The sequence below is a fragment of the Pecten maximus genome, chromosome 4, assembly GCF_902652985.1.
Source record: "Pecten maximus chromosome 4, xPecMax1.1, whole genome shotgun sequence".
In the NCBI taxonomy this organism is placed as follows: Eukaryota; Metazoa; Mollusca; class Bivalvia; order Pectinida; family Pectinidae; genus Pecten; species Pecten maximus.
Genome location: NC_047018.1, coordinates 25,140,382 through 25,163,822, shown reverse-complemented (window position 1 = coordinate 25,163,822; position 23,441 = coordinate 25,140,382). Strand labels below are relative to the sequence as shown.

At 33.8% G+C, this 23,441-nt stretch overlaps 1 protein-coding gene across 1 annotated transcript; it reads right to left on the bottom strand.

Moving 5' to 3' along the window:
* Positions 1–1,853: 1,853 nt before the first annotated feature.
* LOC117325596 (S-phase kinase-associated protein 2-like) lies at positions 1,854–23,441 on the bottom strand. Its single transcript, XM_033881939.1, has 11 exons — positions 23,328–23,441; positions 19,232–19,436; positions 18,636–18,786; positions 16,816–16,924; positions 16,319–16,433; positions 15,594–15,643; positions 14,433–14,567; positions 13,228–13,326; positions 10,645–10,772; positions 8,292–8,454; positions 1,854–7,604 (listed from the first exon to the last, which is right to left on the bottom strand). Exons 1-11 carry the CDS (start codon positions 23,396–23,398, stop codon positions 7,409–7,411), a joined length of 1,422 nt encoding a protein of 473 aa, XP_033737830.1. The 5' UTR covers positions 23,399–23,441; the 3' UTR covers positions 1,854–7,408.

The window sequence follows — 23,441 nt, the reverse complement described above, 5'->3', positions numbered from 1 at the left end:
GTCGATACACCAAGATGTACTTTAAATCGACAGACTCTCCAGCATCAACAACTTTCCTCGATCTTTACTTGCAACTGAGATTTATAATGACCTTGATTTTCAATTCATTAACGTTTATTTTCCATTTCTAGATAGTAACATCCCTGATTCCCCAATATATGACATTTACGTGTCCTAGTGGTGCGGTATTCAATCACAGACATCGACTGCTAAGAAAAAAAGTTAAACTTTTTCTTTCGGGATAAATGTTGATAACGACCATAAGCCACATGTTACGTACACCAGGGGTAGAACGGAGCTGTCACCCATCAGTGTTGATCACGCTCCATAACTTCGGTACGTAGCCACGAGAGTCAACGGCACATCCACGAAAGTTAGCTATAGAACTATACATCTCAAATACCCATATGTTGCCCTTTTATTGTACTGATTGTTCATTTTGGCCAGGTTATCATTTTGAGAGCCCGACGTATAATAATGTATGGCGCGTGACGTCGATGAAGCGGAAGACGCTTAACTTTTCAGATAATATGGAACTTGCACTATTTCAACAGTCTTAAATTTATATTTTGTCTTTGTGTTATCGCGGTTACGAATTGATGTTATGAAATTTAATAACAATTGGGACTTTTAATACAGATTAAAGTTTTTCAGCATGCTTTTGAAAGCATTTTTGGGGGCCGAAAATTGGTAAATATAGTCAAAATTACTTCACTCTCAGAAATGATAGAAGCAAAACCTATATTAATTCCTGTCTTGAAATTGGACGTAAGGAGTTCTAAACCATTTGCAATTTATCCATAAGACTTGCCCACTTTTTGTTGGTATGGATTCAGCTCTTGGGTTTAAGGTACAGTTTGTGAAGGTGTTGTATCCCTATCAGTTTACTGATGTCTGTTCTCTACTTCCAAACTGCGCTTACAAGTGCAAACTGTATCCGGTGGTCATGAAGTTATTTCACAATGTATAATCCTGTAGTTATTTGTGGTAGTGGAGTACGGGGGGCATTCATATTGCTCCAACAGTTTGTTTTTTAATGATTGAACATTAACGTCATTCAAAACAAATTTCAAAAGGTTCTGTATGCATTATGTAATGAATTTGTTCAAGAAAAGAGGCCTGTGCCCTCACTTGTTACTAATGCAATATTGATCAAGATGCTAAGCAGAATATATCTTCATTCCGGTATGAGAGTAAGCTACTTTCGTAATATCCAGATTTTAACACAACCCTATGCCTTCGTTTAAAGATTTCAACACATTTTGACCCATGTGACCTTGAAAGTAGGTCAAAGTCACTGATTCGAATAAACTTGGTATAAATTCCTTCATCCCAACATGCTACGGCCCAATATCATGACCCGGTGCCTCGTCATTAATGAGAAGTTATTACACATTTTAACATGTTCGATCCCTTTGATCTTGAAGAGTAAGTCAATGGCATTCTTTCTTTTGTACAAACTTCATCACATCTTGCTACTGGTCCCATACCATGGCTCTGGGTCTTTGTTGGTTATTGAGAAGTTGTTTAAATGGTTAACTTGACATTGGTCGTCACATGACAGCATAGGCTCTACTGGCCCTTCGACAGGCGAGTTGAAAAAAGCCATAGAGAATTGATAAAGCGCCCACAACAAAATAGATTCTGCTTACCCTTAATAACGCTTTCTTTTAAAGCCCCAAAGCATACATATTCAGGGATGATAATGTTCGTCAAAATACCTGTAAGCAATTTCAAAAGAAATCAAAATTGTCTGGCAGATGATTTAGTTATACCTGTAGATGACACCTGTCAAAAGTTTCATGTGACAGGTCATACCAGATGAGCAAAAAGTTACAGGAAAAAAACGGAAGTATTTTTTCAAATTTTTATTTGTCTTTAACATACCGAGCCACTTCTTATACATGTTATGGCATCTCAGGACTTCCAACAACGCATGTATACATTTTATATATGTATTGAAACAACCATTCTCCATATACAAATATTTTCAAAAGCTTGTGTAAGTATTCGCAATAACAATTAAAACAAATTTTGAAAAAAGAACCTCAATGATTCAATTGCACAGGTAAAAATAGTTTAAAATAGCAAGTTGTTAATTTGATCTTTTATACTCATCCTACTCCATCAGTCTTATTTCTGTGCAAGAAAATTTTGACTAAAAAATTAATTCAAAATTACTATAATATTCAGCGAAAACCATGTATCTTAATTCAAAATGAAGCTCAAAATTATCAAGTGAAAAACTAGCTAGGCAAGGACTATAATGGGTAATTTTATATTAAAAAGGCTGAATATATCTTATTAACATGGCTTTGTAATTCAGAAAATATTTGCAGATATCAATTTCACAATGTCATTCATAAAAACAAGAAACAAATCTCCATTACTTCACTAATCTATAACATGCAATTACCTCTTACACACTACAGTTAAACCAGTCGTTAACATCACAATATAAGTGCTATGCTTCATTGCACCGACTATCTAATACTAGTATTGCGAACACAGATGTACAGAAAACTACCAGAAAAATACCAGACATACAGGTTAACAGTCACAGGGGTCTAAACTGGGTGTTCAAAAGGGGTTCTGAAAAAAACCCAGACAAGCAACCTGAAAACGGATAAAATCAGATATTTCCATTGCATTAAACATGATGATGAACGGACAGGAACATAATTATCTTGTGTAACTAACATTCAGATGGTTACCAGACACCCAACAATTCTAAATCATAATGATTCATAATAACATTACTCCCAGAATACATTTGTACCATCAATAGGGCTACAAGGGAAAAAAAATCTAGCTGGCCCAAAGGTTCCAACATTTCTACCCATGGTTGGGAGTGGAGTGTATTACCTGGCCGAACAAATCAATTACTTATTCCTGTAGTATTCAGCGAAAAGAAGACTAATTAGGTGAGACACTTGTTTTAACTAATAAGCTCTTATGGCTTATACAAATGTTTCTGGCCCCTGTGTATTTACACAATAAGGCTTATACAAATGTGTCTGGCCCCTGTGTATTTACACAATAAATCATAGTCATTTACCATACAACACACAACACATATTGAGCTTTTCATGTACAATCTGAAGATATGAAATGCTGCCCAAATTTATGTTCAAGACATCATTTACAAAAACTATGCACAAAAAAAAAAGAAAAATTATATTTCGATGTTTGTACTTGGTTAACACGAAGCCCTGTATTGTTATGTTCACATTCATTACAAACAATGACATTATTATAAATTACAATATAACAAGATACAAAGTATTAATGTCTGTACAATTCTCCGCCTGACAATCCTAACTGATTATTTGTTTCAAACATCAATCTAGTATATTTCAAAATTACATAACTTAAAATTTGGTAATTGCCTGTCGAACAGTTTCAAGTTCATCAACAATGTAGTAATTAATAACACAATGTATCATTACAAGATGATGAAATATTATTGTTTTATCATATAACTTAGAAACTTTAGCTATATATTATTAATCGTTTAACAAGTTATGTTCCTTTCCTGGAATGAAGTCATACAACTTAAACACTAAAGCTCAACAACAGTTCTAGATTAGAACAAAAGTCGGCAATCTTTTAACTATGTACAGTTCATAAACAATAACTTTTCAAAACAGAACATTTGACATTAAATTTCAAGTAAACAGGAATAACTTTTTTCTTCAACAATGCTTAATAATAAAAAATGAGATTTTGCCAGCAATAGCTATTCCAGAATTATTTGTGTGGAAGGATAGGGAGGCACTTGTATTAAAATTTGACAAGTGGTGGGGATGAAGCCCCATTTTTCTAGTTTTCTATATGGTAGAAAATATTCTTAGTGGGGTCTCTGCCTCCCACACAGATAATTTTGGAATAGCCCCAATGGAAATTGAAAATATTTACATACACATAATTAGCAGTATATGAAACAATCCAAACCAATGCTATAATGAAAAATTCAGTTCTATGAGGTATTCTTACAAGCTTGGGTGAGGTAATGACATAATTCACTAATATAGAAATTATGAGTCACAGTATTCCAACTTTTTCTACTAGTCATTGTAATCAAATATATTTTCTAATTTGATTTTATCATAAGCATTTGAAATTGAATTTATTAAAATATACATGAATATTCTGATATAAGAAAAATGAAGGTCAATTTAAAGAAAAATTATCATTTAAAAAAAATAAAAAAATATCAGGGTTCATATACATTTATATAAAGTCCTCATTAAAAACAAATCTTTCCAAATCAAGAGATTGATTTCCATGGTGTAGCTGTATAAATATAATAAAAATAATGAAACACCTGTATTTTAAAACATCAAAATTACTTGTATGACCACAGTATGTATAAATGAATGTTAACTGTATTATATGTATAAAACATCTATCCTCGCCAGTAGTTTTAGGATGATAAACATTACGAACATCTTACTTGTATAAAACTTGTATATGATCTGGCTTAATGTAAAGAAATGAAAAAAGGAAATTACGTCTCTGCAAAAAGTAACAAAGTTTTAATACTGTAACATAACATTTTGCTCAATTTGGCTTTTCCTTTTCAACATTCACTGCTTTGTAGACAAAGGAAATTTTTAAAAATGCCATTTATCTACTAAAACTGACCTAGACTGGCCCTGAAACATCTTACGAAATTTTTTTTTTTACTTTTTTAAAGTCAGTATTTATATATGTGCCAATGTCTGTTCTCTGTGGAGAGGGTGATTTATGGAGGTCGAGTAACAATGACAACGGTAAGTAAAGTTTAAGGTATAAAGGACATACACATCAAAAGGAAACGATTAATTAATTTGACATCAGTTTACATAAACCTTGTGACATAAAATATCTATAAAAAAGTCTTCTAAAAATAATTTCAAAACTTAAAATAGACTCTGACATGGACGAAGATGTCAATCTTGTGGCGAGACCTTTGTATTTGTCATAGATGTTTCTGCCAACATGACTTTAACTGACAATGTGACATGTCCCTAAGAACAATGAAGTCTAAAAATACAGTCTAAATTAAAATAAGTCTTAATTAAAATGCTTCTTTTGTCAGTGTAGGTATAAAAAAAAATTTAAAAAAAAAAATGAACATTTAGTATTGTAAAGCTTACATAATCCCATGAAGAAAAAGGGTCGTGTAAAATCCACTTTGATCAGACAAGTAAAATTAAAACATTAAATGCAGTGTAATCAAAGGCACACATCTGTTAAGAAAAGTTGTGCTCTAGACAATCAGAAAATCCATGACAGTTACAAAACTTGAGGGCTGTTGCACAACTTTAATGCATACTTGATTTTAAATTTTTTTAAATTTACTATTTTTTTTTTTTTTTAAATATCTAATGAAAATATGAAAAAGATCTACACTAATGGGGGTCAAAACCAACTGTTTGATATACCAAATAGATTTATCTCCCTTCCTAGCATCACACACTTCCAGTGTATAATGATTTCAAAACCCCCTAAAAATGGAAATATCATTTCAAGATTGAAAAAAAGACAATAGTTTTTATGTAACAATCTAACAGTATTACTTTTGGCATGTTCTGAACTCAGTAAAGAAAATAGGTATGGGTTTAAGCTGAAGTGTGGTTATTTTCATAAATTACTATATGTCGCTTTAAATTTGCTGGGTCAATATTTTGTGTTTTTCATTTTCTAAATATACTAATGGAATATTTTACATCGCAACTTTTATTTCTCAGTTGAATAAAATATACTTTAAATTTATGTAACGTGGATGAGTTCCACAAGTAATGATACAGTGATTTGACACTTCTCCTTATGCATTGTTGTACTAAATATTTTGCTGGAGTTCAGAATTTGCAGATTTTAGTGGCAGCGTGAATATGGAGAAAACAAGATGCCCAGCTTTAACAGTCACCTGAGTTATGAAACACATACTGATAGATGATGTTTTATTTTTAAATTAAGAATTAAACATATCAATTTGACCAGTGTAACCTTGAAGGCAGGTTGTCATTCAATCCAACAAACTATTCCAGTCTGTTATCCAAGCATGCTATTGTCCCAATATCATGACCCTTGGTCTCTTGGTTATTAAGAAGTTGTTTAAAGATTTTAACATATTTGACTGCTGTGACCTTGAAAATAGGTCAAGGTCATTCTTTTGAGTAACTTCTGTAGCCCTTCATCCCAGCTTGCTACGGCCCAATATCATGACGCCAGACAAAAGGTGATTGCAATAGGTCCATCGGAGACATCTCAGGTGACCTAATAAAACCCGCCAAAATATAACTGCTATACAGTATCACATCCGATTATTTCCTAGAAATATTCATTCAATAGGTTATGTATGTCATTGTATGGCGTTTGATTTAAAACAGCAGGTAAGTTCATGTACCCATGATGGAAGATTTTGTATTGATTGTTAATATTTTTATGGATATCTTCACAACCTCAAAATCTAACTGAAGGACATTACCGGTGTGTACCAGTGTACATTAGCGACATGTTACTATACCAAATGGGTGCTAAAGTCAAACAATATTAGCTGCGAGACACTCATTGGCAACTCCGTCTTTTGAATAACATAATGCATAAAATATTCAGTATAAAATCATAAAAAAAATCTACACCCCTGAAAGAAAATGCATGGCATGAATTGGGAGAAAATTAAAAAAAAAAACTATCCCCTTTAAAATTGTATTGCTAAAATTTAAAATAAAAAAAAATCATCATTAAAACATTAGTTTCACCTTAAGACCCCTCAAATCATTAACAATCTACTTCTTCAGCACTAAAAAAGACATTATTTACAATTCTTTTTGTCAACAATGTAAAAATGATAAAGCAATAAAATTCCAGGCAAATGAAATGAATATCTCTTTTTCCATTCAAATAAATGAACATTTCTCATGGTTTTTAATTTCCTGTTTACATTTCTAGATCATGAATCTAACAGCAAATAGTGTCTATATAGTATTCTGTATAATTTGCATAATTTCCACTCTCCTTAAAATACATTAAGAATGTAATATCATGCCAAATATCCATTTAATATGGAACCTATACAAAACAGAATATTGATTTTTAAAAAAGTCTTTTCTTTTTAAATATAACTACTAACCAACTTATATAAAAGCATGTTTTGATATGTTCAATAATTCAGAATATATTTCAAATGTTTATGTCTTTGAAATAGCTGCATGATTATTGAGGTCTTTTTCCCACTTTTAAAATTGCTAATCACAAAAGCTGCCTCAAAGGAACCAGATCATCTGTCATAATCAATAAATTTATCAAATGTAGTACAAAATTAATACTAGCTTCTGAGTATTAATAATAACTAGAAACAAAAAAATAAATTCAATAAATACAAATCAGGTTTAACAGTGAAACTGTGTACTGTTCTTCCCTATATCACATTGTCCCTAACACGAAGTCCCCATATACTGGTGCGCCGGATTCCTGTTGTAGGTCGTGCAATGCTGGAGAATGGGAATTTGTTGATCTCTATGCGAAACATGGCCTCTCGAAGCTGTTGCAAGGCTCCCTCACGTAGCATGCCAAATACATCTACAGCCAACATGGAATCAAGCTGATTCAGTTTTCTGGAAATAGGCAGGGTAAGATACATTTAACAGTAAACCACATTTAAAACAGTACCTGGTGCTTCCCCATAGAGGCTGGTGTTTGATAAAAATTAGCACTATATAACAGTTTTATACCCCTAAATCAACTCCCCTAAAGTTACATGTATTAATAATATATATAAACAAAATCAAGTCATTTGTAATTTAGTTTAATCAAGTAACAAAGTCTAGAAAGTTTTATTTGTGTTAACATATTGTATCAGCAACAAGGCATCGTAGGCAATACTAGTCCTCTAGCATCAGGAACTCATTGGAAATATAACAAGTCCTTGAATTTTCATAACAATCATGTCAATCACATTAAAAATGAAGTTAGAAGTGATGGGATATGATATCCCAGAGTATCTAGCAATACTTTGCTTGGAAACCGCATTTAATCTACACTCTATGCTGTTTTATGCTGAATCTTCGAATTAATCACTGTTTTTTTTTATTCACTACTTCATGCAAATCAAGTCTCTGTATCTGTCAAAGTTAATAACAGTACATTGTATTAAACAGATGTGACTTATTGATCAGTAAATTTAAATGTTTTCAATAAAGTGGAACCCTACAGTGTCCGTCATATCGACTGGGTGGTTCAATGCCCCGTCCCCTGTCTGTTGCATATGATATTTTTTTTTTTTTTTGAATAATTTAACTTACGGAATGGAACTTGGCAGTATTCTGTAGCACCGACTGAGAGCTAGGTATTCCAGTCTGTTGAGGTGGTTTACAATATGGTCTAAGGATGAGCATGTGAGTATAGTACAGTCACTGAGGTCAAGCTCCCTCAAGCCTGAACAAGTCTTTGCCAGTTGAAGAACCTCTGGAACATTACAATACATTAAACTCAATCAAATATAGATTCAGTATCAAAGTGAGCAACACACTGATATGTCATTTCATTAAATAAAATATCATATATGTCATTTCATTAAATCAAAACCCTTAGAATAAACATGCATCAAGCTAGAGTTGAGAACATTTAACACAAGTGCACAACTTTAGAGTACATATGTGCTGATTCCAAATTTTTTCAAAACGTTTGGAAGGAAACTAGCAGTTGTCTGAACAAGATTCTGTACAAATATAGAAAACTAGGCATGATTACCATAAAAATACAAAGATAAATACTATTTCAAACTATAAGATCTGGTGCACAATTTCTGTGTATGATGACCACATCCACAAATTTTCAGTTTTGATGAAAACTGTAAGTAAAACAATTATGACAGATCTGGTAGATATCTGGTAGATATCCAGACAAAATTCTGTACACAGATGGACAAAAACCCAAGCCCCTGGGAGGGGTTATACTACTATCTAAAAGATCTAGTAGTCAACTATGTGATCTACTTGTATTATCTTTACATCATACACAGAAGGAAAAAATTCAAAACGCTTTCTTCAGAATTATGGATACTGATAAAACGAGAGGGTTTAATGTGATAACATTCTCATATGAGCACCACTGCTCTTCAGACAAAAATGGCACTGACAGATTACAACAAAGCTCTTTGTATGTTTTCCCATCATTCTACATAAATTCAATCCCTTTAAAAACAGCCATGAAATACATGTACAGCTGTATGTAAATTTGTGATATAGAGTGATAACAATTTCCCCCCTAATGTATTGCTCAGTGTTTAAAAAAAACAAAAACAAAAAACCCAGCTATTTTGTATACAGCTTTGATGAACGAGAACTGTGTTACACCCTCACATCCATTACACAGGATATAATATCTAACACGGCACAACTTCTACAATATACAAATCATTCTTGTTTCATTTCTTGTTTTTACTTCAATATATTCTCACATAAAATAGTTTTGGAAAAGAGCTAATTTCTTTAAACATTTAAACAGAATGAATAATAACACTGAATTCAATAGGTGATGTTTAATGCAATGCATTTGGGCTGTGCTGCAACTTTTTAGTGAAGTTGACTTGATGCATGAGGCCGTCATTTTTCATTTAAAACAGTACTTTAAAGCTTCTATTCAGTAACAGGTGACTGATTTCTGTTAATCATTTCTAATGTGCCTTTTTTTCTACTTAGAGATTTTAATGATGGCCCAGCTGTAGTTTGATATTAGGAAGGTGTTAGTGTGATAAATGATATGAATAGCATGTCATTTAGTCTGGGCCAAGTTCTTCAAATTCTAACACTGTTACACATGAACAGTTACACCAGGGTTTTTCATCAGATGAAGGCTTTCCAGTTTATAACAGTTCAATTACCACGAATAAAAAGAGAATGACACCTGGCATGAAACAAAGTCTAATAAGTATGGTTCAGCATTAACTGTTTCTTAATCAACAACCTCTTAACACTGGTAATCCAGTACTACTTGATAAAGCTTAAAACCTAGAATGGCACACTTGTTGGAAAACTTAAAATCCATTACCATTAGAAAACACTAAGCATCATGACATTGCTGCATGTAATCAACTCCTTCAGTGACCTACACTGCTGCAGGAACAGCAGGTAGTCTCATAGGAAAAATGTACATTCATCAGCAATGTTTTCCCAGAGTTTGTCAAGAAAACAGATTTTTCTTTTACTTCGTAACTATTCTAAACTCCTACAAAAATACTACTTGACAAATGTATGAGAAACCTTCGATTTTGACTGGTAAAGATATCTAATCCCACAGTATCCTATAGTGGTGGAGAGGCCCTACATAACTACCTACAGCTAATAGTACTATAAACAGAAAGAGGGTCACAAGTCATGTCAAAGACTTTTAGCCTGACTAATGAGTCAAAAAGGGAAAGCTTAGCCAGGCAGTCTAATTGGGAATTTCCATATTCAACTGATGAACTATACATGTAAGCATAAAGTGCCAGTATATCATCACTAGAGTATGTTTGGCAGACAGACATCATATAATCTACTGAATAAAGTTCATAAACTTCCTCATCTTTTACATCTTCATCTTTAATATTTCTCCAGATTCAATATTTAATCAGTCTGGAAACATTTCATTTCTAAAATTCTGAACGCATACTACCTTCATCAGTTATGTTTTCCCGGAGGCCACTGAGGTTGAGTTTGCGGAGACTAGATGGCAGACAGAGAGACAGGTACACCACACTGTGTCGTTGTAGACCAGACCATGCCATGTTTAACGATTCCAGTCTGAAACAGAATCAGAGAATTAGTCACGATAACACATCATTCAGACATATTTTGATATTTCAAATAATGTATCTAAATAGAAAGCATTTCAAGAACAAAAACAATTACAAATGCACTTGATATGGACATGTTGGAAGGATTTAATATCAAATGTAAGATTCAAATATCATTTCAGGGGATTTGACATAATTATAGATAAAATCTTAAAAGGTGGTCTGGTCACTGCAAAAGCAAATTACAGTTTTCTGATTAAATTGAATAAAGTACAAATGGAAGATTGTCTACATCCCAAATTTCATTTTACCCTTGGTTCCAAAAAATGTATCATTACATAAATATAGATGGAAATCCTCAATTGATCTAAATCTTTGAGAGGACCAGTGCTTCAGATTGACCGGTCTGCCCACACCAATCCCACATAATCTTTGAGAGAACCAGTGCTTCAGATTGACCGGTCCCCCTACACCAATCCTACATAATCTTTTTAAATGATACACAGCTTTGCTTTTACATAGGCCAGCAGGCGCAATGCAAATATATTCTAAAACGAAAGTAGTTTGGTCCGCAATTTTGGTCCCCATTCTGTAAGATCATGCAACCGAAACAACGTTACAATAATGACAGTAGAACGACAGATTTTGTTACAGAAAAAAAGAAGAAGAATCCATAAGTGATTCTTTGAACTTAACAATCATAATGTGCATATTGCTGTCAGATATGTAGATGTAAACTGGAATGGCTATTTGCATTGAAATAGATTTGTTTTTACTCATAGTGAATTGACCCTGTCGTCACAATTTGGGCCAGCAGGTTTGGTGTTTAAACGATCAATGAGTGTTTTATGAAAACAGTCTGTGAACAAAAAGAAAACTATATCTTGCTGATATTACAGTATCAGAATTAAAGGCGAGAGTATCTGTTTCAAAATATTGTTTGAAAGCTTTGCTGCAGTGTTTTTGGGTACCAAAATGGGGTGCCAGCAGTGATTGCCCGAATCGTAGGTTCAGTCAGAAATCAAAAAGACAGCTGAGTTATGAGAAAACCATATGAATTTCACTTTAGTTAAATCCAGTCATTTGGTCAAAATAAATCATTGTACACTAGCATAGAGTCATAAAAAGTGCTGGTCTATGGTTTGGTAAAATTGCCTGTTCTTCTGGTCTAGATGGGCCTAATGACACATGTTTATGCAAAATCATCTGAAGCTCTGGAGGATGTGGTAACATAGAAATCAGCCTCCAATATAAATCTTCCAACTCCCATAATGTAGTGTGAAAGATGATATGTTCTGATGTAAACAACAGAATCTGCCAGAGAAAGACAAAAAAATCCTAAAAAAAAACAAAAACAAAGTACCCAAAGAGATAATTTTGGAAGGAAAAATTGACTGTATGTAGGAGTGTCCTCAAACAAGAAACTGAGAAGCCAGCATCCAACTTGTTACTATACATGTATGAACTTTTTTGTACCCTATGCTGTGTTTCGTATTACTCTCTTATACCTGCATGAAGAACTTTTTTTTATCTCAATAAGGGCTTGATGAATGAATATCAAACTCTCTATAAAAAGCTCAATTAAACTTTTGATATCTGATGAAGCAGTCGTTTAAATAAAAATAAAGCTTGCAATCAAGGTACTGAAATCTTGCCTGGGACCGGCGTGCAATAGCCTCACATCACTTGCTCAAATATAGTTTTTAGATGGGGCTATTTTATAGGAAATTAGTTTTCTGGACAAGCTGGACCCTAAACTGTCCAATAAAGTCAAGGAAAGAGGGAAATGACATCTGAAGGCACGGAGTTCATGTGAAATTTGATATTTTCATTGATACTTTATTGCTTGGGAGATGACCACCTTTATAGAAAAAACTTCCACATCGATGTGATCGTCATGTGTAAAGGGAGACAATTCAAATCCACATCAGTTTTTGGTTTAGAAACGAGCAAAATACAGCCTCACACCTAACAGGTTAACATATATCATACTTACACATTCACAATGAAAACAAGCATAAAGTTTGAGAAGGAATGTGGCGTTGACAGCAATTTTTTTCGTCATGCAATTTGGGCACATGCTATTTTTTCTTCATCGATGTATGTATGCATGCATATTGGAAGTTGAATGATATGAACCCAGACAGTAAAAGATAAATATATTTGGTCCTGTACTTTAGTAACCCACCCACACACAGTGTCATTTTTTTAATATCACAATTGTTACTAATTATTTTCTATGTAAATTACTTTGTTTACAGCTTTCTTGTTTATTTACTGCTACTACTAGGCATTTTATCTTGACATAAAAATCTCATATGAAACACAATTTTCAGTCTGATATAAGGTTTGAAAATATTAACGACAGTATATGGGCGCACTGAACTTATGCTTCTGTAATAAAATATGAATAAATTAAAGTCATAAAGTAGAGATACATATATGTCAAGACTTGTTTTCACCTGCGACAGTTTGTAGTGATTGGCATTAAACCAGCTGATGTTATTCCCTGGCACATGGCTAGATTGATGACTTCAAGGTTCTTGTTCTCTCCAATATGTCTGAAAAACAAGAAATCAATATAAACATTAGAGGTTTGAAAAGAAAATGTCCAAAGTTCAGTGTTAAGATACCACCCATGGCATAATATGAACCAAATCCGCTGAGGGATTCTCAAGACAAGACATTGATTAAAAAACAAATGTGTTCCTTGTAGAAAGGGTCAAAAGGTGACCTTTGATACTTAAACCGGGAGGAATACTACCAAAATGTGATCAGGTGTAGCTTTGTGTTAAGATAGCATAATGTAAATATGAGCCAAATCTCTCAAAAGTTCTCAGGATATGTCATTAATATGGACTGGGACAAGACGGTACTGGTGGACAGACACAAATCCCTCCATAAAATGGCAGGATCTAAAAACTTTAAATTCATCCAAATACATTACGAGTAAAATGCACACCTGAGTGATACTGATAAGCGAAATTTACATCAGATTTGGAATAATGACAAAAGCAAGATATTAATTATTTTTGTCTTTAAATATTTTCAATTACTATCCTGACCAAATTTTTATTATGATAAAAACAATCAGAAGCAAAAAAGCATCTTCAGTTCTGAGCAAAAATTTGCAATATTTGGGGCTTGGTGTACAAAACCAGAAAAGCAAAGTAAATATGGTTGGTAAAGAGAGAAATGTGAGACTTTTAAAATGCCAAGTTGACGTACAAAATTAAAAATATGATATTCATCTAAATGGTAATGCTTGGTAACTATACATAGTATACTGTAGTTCAGTGTCTTTTTACTTTGTCCAATCAACTTTATTGTCATCATAAAAAATATATTGAAAGGTTACCCTTAGGATGTAACATCTGACCTTGACCTTTGATATTAGTAAGTAATTTCAATCATTGATGTGACTAGGCAAGATTCTGAGTCCCTTTATTTTTTCCTTGAGCATGAGGTTACCTTCATTGATATATTGAAACATGTTATCTGAATTTGTACAATGACTTCCTTTAAACTGGCATACAATGTTCTAACATACACATGTTAAATATAGGTATAAATATATTTCTGATTTTTCTTAAAAACATTCAAACTATAGAAACATTTTTTTCATCTCAATGAGAATTTTCTGTATGATTTCTGTAGTCCCACTTACTGGCACACTTCATCACTGAGCTGGCAGTGTTCTAGGCTGACCTTCCGTAGGTCACGACACACAGAAAACAGCTCTTCTAGGACAGGCACAGGCACTGATGCCATACTCAGGTCTAGGTACTGAACTTTGGACAACCTGGAGAAAATGTCATATCAAACATTTAGTATATTACAAATGTCAGTTTATGACTTTCTGTCAGTGTTTACATTAAGTAGGTAATATTTTAAGTACCTAAGCATATGAACGAATGGATTTAGGAAATACCATTTCTAAGTTATAGTAATCTAAAGCAATGAAATTTGAAGCTTTCCCAACCCCTACCAAGTGTGATAAATGATTAAGAAGCTCACCAGCGACAGCCATCTCAAAATGCTTAGGTCTGTTTCAGGAAAATATGTGGGAAAGGGGAAAGGCACTTTAATAAATTACATGTGTTGGGGTTGCTTCAAAATAAAATCACATCTATGGGTTGGTGGGGTTTGAAATAAATTGATTCTGTTGTTGGGTGCATGTGAGGTATTTGTACCATTTTTTCCATTCAAATTGCTTCTATACATGGGAACCATTCACAAAAAAAGTCGATATGTGGGAGGGTCATCAAAATTTGAAATCACATCTATAGGTGGGTCCCCTAATTTCAAAGTGCATTCCCCCCGTCCCATATATGTTTTCCTGGAATTCATTACATATGAAATATCAATGCCAATTTAATGCATTATATACATGAAAATTCAGAAAAATTAAAATCCCTACACTCATTTGTCATTTTTATTATATCTTGACATATAATGATTATATATAACAAATGAGAGGGATATGGGGTGTATACTAAAAAATCTTTGAAATTTTTTTAAGAGAGTTTTGATGCAAAACCTGGTATATTTTGAGGGAGACAAAAAGAAAAAATTCAACATTATTTTTTATCACAATATCACTCTTATACCTCTAATGAATGTAAATATATCAAACATGAAGCCTCCCATCACAAGCTGACCAGGAACCCCAAAATCTTTAACATGTGAGCTTACAATCAGGAAACTTTTTTTTTTCCAGTACATAATATCTTTAACAGAATGTTAGAAGATTGAAAGCCATTTGATGATGACAAAGTTTTCCTCGTAAAACACCATAAACTAACGACATGAAATAATGACAGCATACCGTGTAGACTTGATTATACTTGTGAAACCAGAAAATATAGGTCCTTCCACCTAAAACAGAAAAAGGATTACTGAAATATATGCCAGTACATATGTATTTCGAGTTTAATAAGGATGAATAAATGCATGACTTGAATTATATATTAGGAACATTAAGCCTTAGTCCCACAAAGTATTTCATGCCTATTTTCCTGACCACATCAATATCAGCAAGTGGAATTTGTCTAAAGTCTGATGATTTTTTTTCAATCAATAAAAACATGATTTAGAGTACATAAAATTTTAAGATTTTCTGCTCCTTGTGTATGGTACTATTCTTATAAAAGTATTTAAAATTGTCAATATTTTTGAACTCAGGTACCATTTAAAAATTATTTCTTTGTTTCCAGGTCATTTGGAACAAACAATGGCAATGAGACAGAACAGAATGAAATTGTCCAAGAGTGTTACATAAATTCTTATTAACTTGATACTTGAATCCAAGCTGAGCATGTCTTGTTTGTAAATAATAGTCTAGACATTGCTACAGACTATAATTCAACAGATAACATAACACAGTAACTCATCTTTACTTCAGTTTCAGGTTATCACGAGGAGACTAACATGAACATACCACCTAAAATACACAAATACTTGACACCTGCATCTCGCACACAGGAGAGACCGTCCTTAAATTCTATAGCTGTTGATAGGACATTAAACAATACCAACCAAACTTATCTTTACCTCTGATTTAGTAAGACGAAGGATTTGGACACCCCTGTTCAAGATGTTACTTAGTGTTCCTTGGGCTATGGTCTTGTTAGCCAGGTCAACTCTTTTCCACAGACAATCGTCAGACCTGAAAAATATCACATGTGAACTTTACACTGACTTCAGTTTTTGTCACCTACTATAATTTCATAAGTTTTGCTACTCCACAAGTCATTTGAATCTGAATGAACATGCATCCACCCATAAACTTCCTATTATATATAATATATCTGACTGGTCAAAATAAGATACAAGATATTCCACTGTCTATGTATACTCTCTGTATAAATATGTTTCCTGCTATTCTACAAAGTTCAGGAAAATGATATTACTGACACAAAGGAATATCATAATCATTCATTCCATTTTATAAACATAATTTTTTTTTTAAAGTTTATTTCTATTGTACATTTTTGTATATTTACACAAGTTTTAGAGTAGATGTTTCACAAATAAAGTGTAGCACTTACACAAGGCGGTTCCATCTATGGCAAACTCTGGAACATTTTGCAAGTGTAAATTTTGGCAACCATCGGAAAACAGTAAGAATAATTTCATCTGAAAGCCCACAGAAGTAATCTGGAAAAAAGGAAATGAGGAAAATGTAAACTAAGATATACTGATAATGGTGTCTTAGGAATTTCATTTAAAAGAAATATAGTAAAAAACAAGACAATTGCATTTAGTTTGTCAAAAAGGTGACTTCCGAAGAATCAAACGAAATGTTTAGCATGTGATTCGTACTTAGGTTAAGTACAATGATGAAAAATGTTTAGCATGTGATTCGTACTTAGGTTAAGTACAATGATGAAAAATTACTATCAGATACAGACAAGTTGAAATTAAATCTCATTTTTCTTGCATTTCCAAATGGATAAGTAAAGTTGGTTTCAAAAACTATATCAAAGATTGGAATATTGATGACCCAATTTAACCCTTTGCCACATGCAGGTTATAACACTTCAGCACTCTGTGCCAATAGTGCAAAGATACATTGTTGCAATGCAACATTATTGCGCTGACTGAAATATACATACACCATCTCAATGGCAGTTTTTGAGAAATTAAGCTTTGTTTTGATTAATTTTTCTAAACCTAATTTTGAAAGTGAAATAGTTGTTTTAGACATTTTTAGTAAGTTACAATTATGTTCAGAATTTCTTAAATTTTAATTCTGTGCTATTTTCTTTATAAAACCAACAACACATAACCACGAAATCAGCTGTATACAAACAGAACAGAAAAATTTCTAAATATTTTGACAATGTAATTTATAATTCATTGAATTCCTGTACATGAAATGATTCAACATTAACTCCCAAATGAAACAAACTGAATTTTCAAAGTTTTCACAAGAATATTTCAACAGTTCAGGCTTAAGCCTAGAATATTTTATATCTGATGTCGCGACGAAGGAATGTGTATCCCGACCATTTTGGGTCAAATCTACCTTCGTTTTTCAAATGCCGGCGAGCGTAGTTATTAGTGTGTCGAGCAATGGTGGAAACTGATTCTCATTGAAGAAAAGGTAGAAATAATCAATGGGACTTGCAGTATCAACATCAAAAGTTTCTGAAAGTACTGGCCCCGTTTCCCTAACAAAATCATTTACTGTGATCGGCGAAAAATCTCGGTCAACATTACCTAATGGCGGCGGTACAACTAGTCGCCGTTCGTCCTCATTTTCGGACTCGTTATCTGTTGACAGTTCATTTAGAACATCGTTAAGATCAATATCTGACTCAATGTATTCAGGTCCAAAGCCATCGAACTCTAAATTATCATCATCGTCGTCAAAAATGTCGCGCAAAATCGTAGCCACAGCCGCCATCACGCCTCGTTGTTGTCATACTTTTCTACACTCATGACTCACACTTTCTAGGTTAATTTATTCAAAAACTTTCGTATGAATGACGTGTACAAATCTGATTGGTCGATGCATTGATATCTTCTTAAAATAGTATCAGGGATTTCCAGATAGGTGTCGCTCTCAATCACGGGATTTTCCATGTCTAAGTTTACCGAACCGGCATGGCGTCGAGAGGCGCTTACATTGAGATAACGTAGAGGCGTCGAGAAGCGCTTACATGGAGATAATGCAGAGGCGTCGAGAAGCGCTTACATGTGGCAAGGGGTAAAGGCGTCCAGAGGCGCTTACATGTGGCAAAGGGTTAAAGCCTTCAGTACCCAAAAATTTTTAATTGTTACAATGTATGTAGAAGAGGAGCAGAAAAGCGGGGGTAAAGTGGGGAAGGCGAAAGAAGCGTAGGAAGACTACAGAAACATTTACCTGGTCCTGGAGTATCACAATAGCTTATATCACATTTGCTTTTCTGGCGTGTGTAGTTGACAGGTGAAGAGACGGAGAGGGAGAGACTGCTTCGTCTGTCTGATCCTACAGATGTGTTCAGACACTGACTGGGTTGTAGAATCTTTGGTGCCTGTCAAACAAAGAGACATGCAGCACATTTAGACAAATTTTCATGTCATTATGGAAAATCAATGATATGTTTTCTACATATTCGACCAATATTTCTCATGTCAAGAAGAACTTACAAATTAACTGTAAAGTCAATATGGTAACTAATATTTAAATGATTTCATCAGGTCCTCCCCCCCCCCCCCCCCCCCCCCCCCTTCATTTTGTCTACAATGTACAAAAGGTGAAAAGGTAATGATAAGTGAAAAACTAATTAAAGTGAAGTTTTTGTTTCATAGATTGAAACATTATCATGATTCAAATTTACTTACTTAAATTAATCATTCCATATCTAATATAAATGTAAGCAAGTTGCATTTTATTATTCAAACGCATACTAGTTATCCAGGCAGAAATACAAGCATCACTCATGTACTTGCATAAAGATATCTATAATATAAACCTACCCCTGGGACTATTTGTGAGGCATTTGTGTTGACCACTGTGGGAGTGAGTTCTGTTAAACTGTCAGCATCGCTGCTGCTGCTGTTGCTTTCAGATGACAAAGTTCCTACACCAAGCTCTTTGTACAGACGTTCTGTGTCTGTATCATTGATGGACCACATTATCTTTGTCTTGGGCTGCTGAAGCTGACCAGATGCCTTCCTTTTTCTACAATTAAACAATATAAGTTCTGTGGTGGCATAGGTGCAATATAATCATTGAATGATGTGTCATGTATGCTTAAAAACATACTTCACTACATGTACAGATAATCATTTAATTACTGTACAGTATGTATTAGGGGTTTACATATATCAGAAAAATATGGAATTGCAAATTTTTTTCTTCTAATCAAAATTTTCATAACCTGATTTTTAGAAGATATATATATATGTCAGACTGTCAGTTTGACGATATCTGGATCTGAATTATAGCAAATGGAAGGGTCTTCTCTTTTCTTGACTCAAGATACTGGGTATTTTGGGAAAATCCAACTGATCAAATTTCGGAAAATTTAATATGTAAATCATGTTCAAAATTTACATGCTAATAATTATTTCATGAGTGTGATGCTTACCAGTTTGATAATGCAGTGTAAATGATGGCACACCTCAATTTTGAATGTTGAATGTCCTTTCTCCTTTTTTATGTGTAATATTTGCCAATGTTATATTTCTCTGTGTTTTCTGGACACAATTGGGAATATTTTGTATTACTTTTTTGGGAAAATAAGGTTACCAGCAGTGTTCAGTCCAAGCTGCACCATTGCGTCAATTACCCTATTGTAAATCAAACTAAACGGTGCAATATCAGTCAATGAACTTAAGATTTTTATCTTAATAGACAAACGGTCTATGGGATTTCAAAATGTCATAGACCTGCTAAAAACTTCATAGACCTAGATTTTTTACCAAAATTACATGTTGACAGAATCGATGCGAATACATGCAGTTTAAACAAGTAGGCCTACGCTTTTTAAGTCATTTTTAAGTATCGAGTCCTGTATGTGATATGTTTTTTGTTTAATTGTGAAAGTCATCTATGTTTAACAGTTTATTCAAAACATTGTTACATGTATTTGAATTATTTCTATGCAAGACTAGATCTACAGTGATGAATCTAATTGCTCTCTAGCCCGAGTTTTCTCTGGCACTGTCACCATGTCTGGTGTAGGACGCACTACTACAGTGGAACTTCGTTAACTCGAACTCGGATAACTCGAATACCCCGCTTAACTCGAAGTACATCGTCGGTCCCGGCCGAATTCTCTCTTTATCTTAGTAAAAAAAACTCGGAAAACTCGAAGTCGGATAACTCGAAAAACTCGGATAATACGAAGTGAAAATTTGGTCCCAACAATAAAAATCCTATTTGAAATGAACGAATAACTCGAAGTATAATTTTCGTCGATCGGTGGTAAACGCCGACATTTTTTAAGAGCTAAATTCCGTTTGTAATACTGAACATATCGGCAGTTTCATAAATTCATAAAAGAAATTGTCGGTTGAATCTTATAACAACAAGTCTTGGTGATAAAAAGTACTGCTTTACTTACATCAGGTAATTTCCTAAGGCGGTCGCCGATATTAGTACACACGATAGTCAACAACTCATCTACCCGCTCACTCAAGCGGAACTAATCTCTGACACACCGGTAGATCTACCCGGCTGATGTTTTTACAGGTGTAGAAATGAAACGTCACCGGCGCCAATTAAATCTTTAAACTGCTGAAACAATAGCGTAATTACTGCCGAGGTGTTCAGAGTACGACTGTAACGGTCAGTGCTGTCTATTAAATCGGATAAAACGCCAACTCAGTCACAGTAACATTTTATATGCACATGCGCAGCCCAACTTCCGGTGCTAATACACATGGAAATGGCGTGGTTATCAATTAAAAGTAAGTAGGCCGATCAAACAGTATTTTATATGTCCAATAAAAGGTAGTGGTTCGGTTACGTTTTGCATGCAATCTGTGTTAAACTTAAACGGTTATTTGATTTGACATGAATAACTTGTTATTTTGTCGAATTCCGTTTTATCGTTTACCTTTTGCAAGCATGACTTGCACATCAGATCGTTATTGAAGTGACTAAGTGAAAGAAACTTTATCGTGACTGTATATCGGCAAAACTACACCAAATTACAAGTGACATAACGAAACATTACATATATATTTACATGTATTGACCAGTCTTCACACGAAACTGATGAGCGACAGAGCGGAGTTATAATGATTATATAATATTGACAAATATTGACCAAACTTTTCACCAAAAATGATAACTCGCTTAATTCGAACACTCGGATAACTCGAAGTTTTTTCGTGGTCTCGTCGACTTCGAGTTAACGAAGTTCCACTGTATATATGAAAACGTGGAATTATCCGACACCGTTTGGTGTCGCTAAGAATCTGGTGCATATACAATGAAATAGGGCGTAACATAACTCCTACCTTACATATATGGATAAATGAGATATTTAATCACCCCCAGAACACCCATTCAGTCCCACCTAGATGTTTTATTCCGTTCGTATAGACCCTCGCTTTACGCTAGTCAAAATTTCATACTGTCGACCCGCCATTTTGAAAGTGACGGTACGACTAACTACCCGAATCGGAACACAATGGACCGAAAAGACCACATATCAATAATTGTGTTTTTCTTCTAACATAGTTAAATTAAGAATACTAAGCTTATTATTCCCAGAAACTGTTATATTCAATTCAAAATTTTATTATTTATAAACTATAAGTGGTAAAATATATAAAAATAAATGTTGTATTTTTTTTTCTTTTCGCTCCATCGCACACTTAGGGTTATTAGGCCAACCACGACCTACATAGTTAGCAATATGGCGTCGAGTCAAGTATGAGATTTTGACTAGCATAAAGCGAGGGTCTATACAGAAGGAATAAAATACCTAGGTGAGACTAAATGGGTGTGCTGGGTTAAATAAATATCTCAGTTATCCATATATGTAGGGTAGGTGTTATGTCACTCCCAATTTTATTGTATATGAACCAGATTCTTGTGCATAGACATTCGGTCTTCAGTGTATTTATTTTTCATAGACCGACAGCAAATCTACTAGACTCGGTCTATCGGTCTATCGTTAAATTCGCACACTGCAATATTTACACTCTGATGGGCTGAGCTGATGCATTGGGATTTCCATTTTTGAAGTGGTTAACCTAAGCACTTTAATTTACTGCACTTATAAAAACATAAAAAAACTACATGCATCAAAAGTCTACTCAGAATTTTCAATCAGCTATCAAGATAGAAAAGGCCTTGTTAATATATGTACTTTTATATATCTCTTCCTTTTTATACTAAATATTACCTTTGTTGTGTTAACTACAATAAAACAATTGAAACTATCAACGAAGACAAGAAATGTCAAAGGAACACTGGGCCTCCTAGAAATGTATCAAAGGTATTCTCAGACCAGATATCTTTCTTACAATATTTTTCTATAATAAAACATTTCATTATATCGTATGATCCAGGCAAATCAATATGCCGAAAAATCATGGTAAATGATCATGAATGAATGACTGCAAAAAATGTAATTCAGATCATAATTGACTAATGATATTGGAGGGAAATATCTATAATCTACGACATATTTTGACCCTTCAAATGGATGCCTTGATTTGGGGCCCTATTGGCCAACTCGATGCCCTGACTTTGGGTCTGATCCTGGGATCTTGGATTGAACATGTATGGCAAGCCAAACTTCGGCTTGTCATAGATTAACCTAGACCTTGACAAACAAAGTATGGAAAACGAGGCCCTGATATCTTTCTTACATTTTATTTCTATGATGTCGTTGTGTCGATAAAATGCTTTTAAAGAAATGGAAGCATAGTAGTTCAAAGTTGGTACCCTCGTATTCCGTTACCAGATTTGCTCGTTTGCTATAAATGGCAGTAGAGCTGGCCACTGCATCGGCTGTGCATGAAGAAAAATGTTTGTTGCAGAAATCAAGCAAATTTAATCATTTCTATTTCATACAAACATAACAATGTGTTATTCTTAAATCATTTATACCTGGAAATGGGAATTCCATTCTCTTTCTGATCGTTTTCCATAGATTTTTTCAGTGTCTTTGACTTTCCCATCTTCAATTTTAGCGCCAATCATTTCCGGAAGTGGAGCCAAAAT

Excerpts from the sequence above, each read along its gene's own strand:
- LOC117325596 (XM_033881939.1), bottom strand. The coding sequence starts at position 23,398 with ATGGGAAAGTCAAAGACACTGAAAAAATCTATGGAAAACGATCAGAAA. Across the intron at positions 16,925-18,635 it reads TTGTGATACTCCAGGACCAG|ATTACTTCTGTGGGCTTTCA; the intron begins GTAAATGTTTCT and ends CCTTTTTTCCAG. Across the intron at positions 10,773-13,227 it reads ATCACTACAAACTGTCGCAG|ACTGGAATCGTTAAACATGG; the intron begins GTGAAAACAAGT and ends ATTCTGTTTCAG.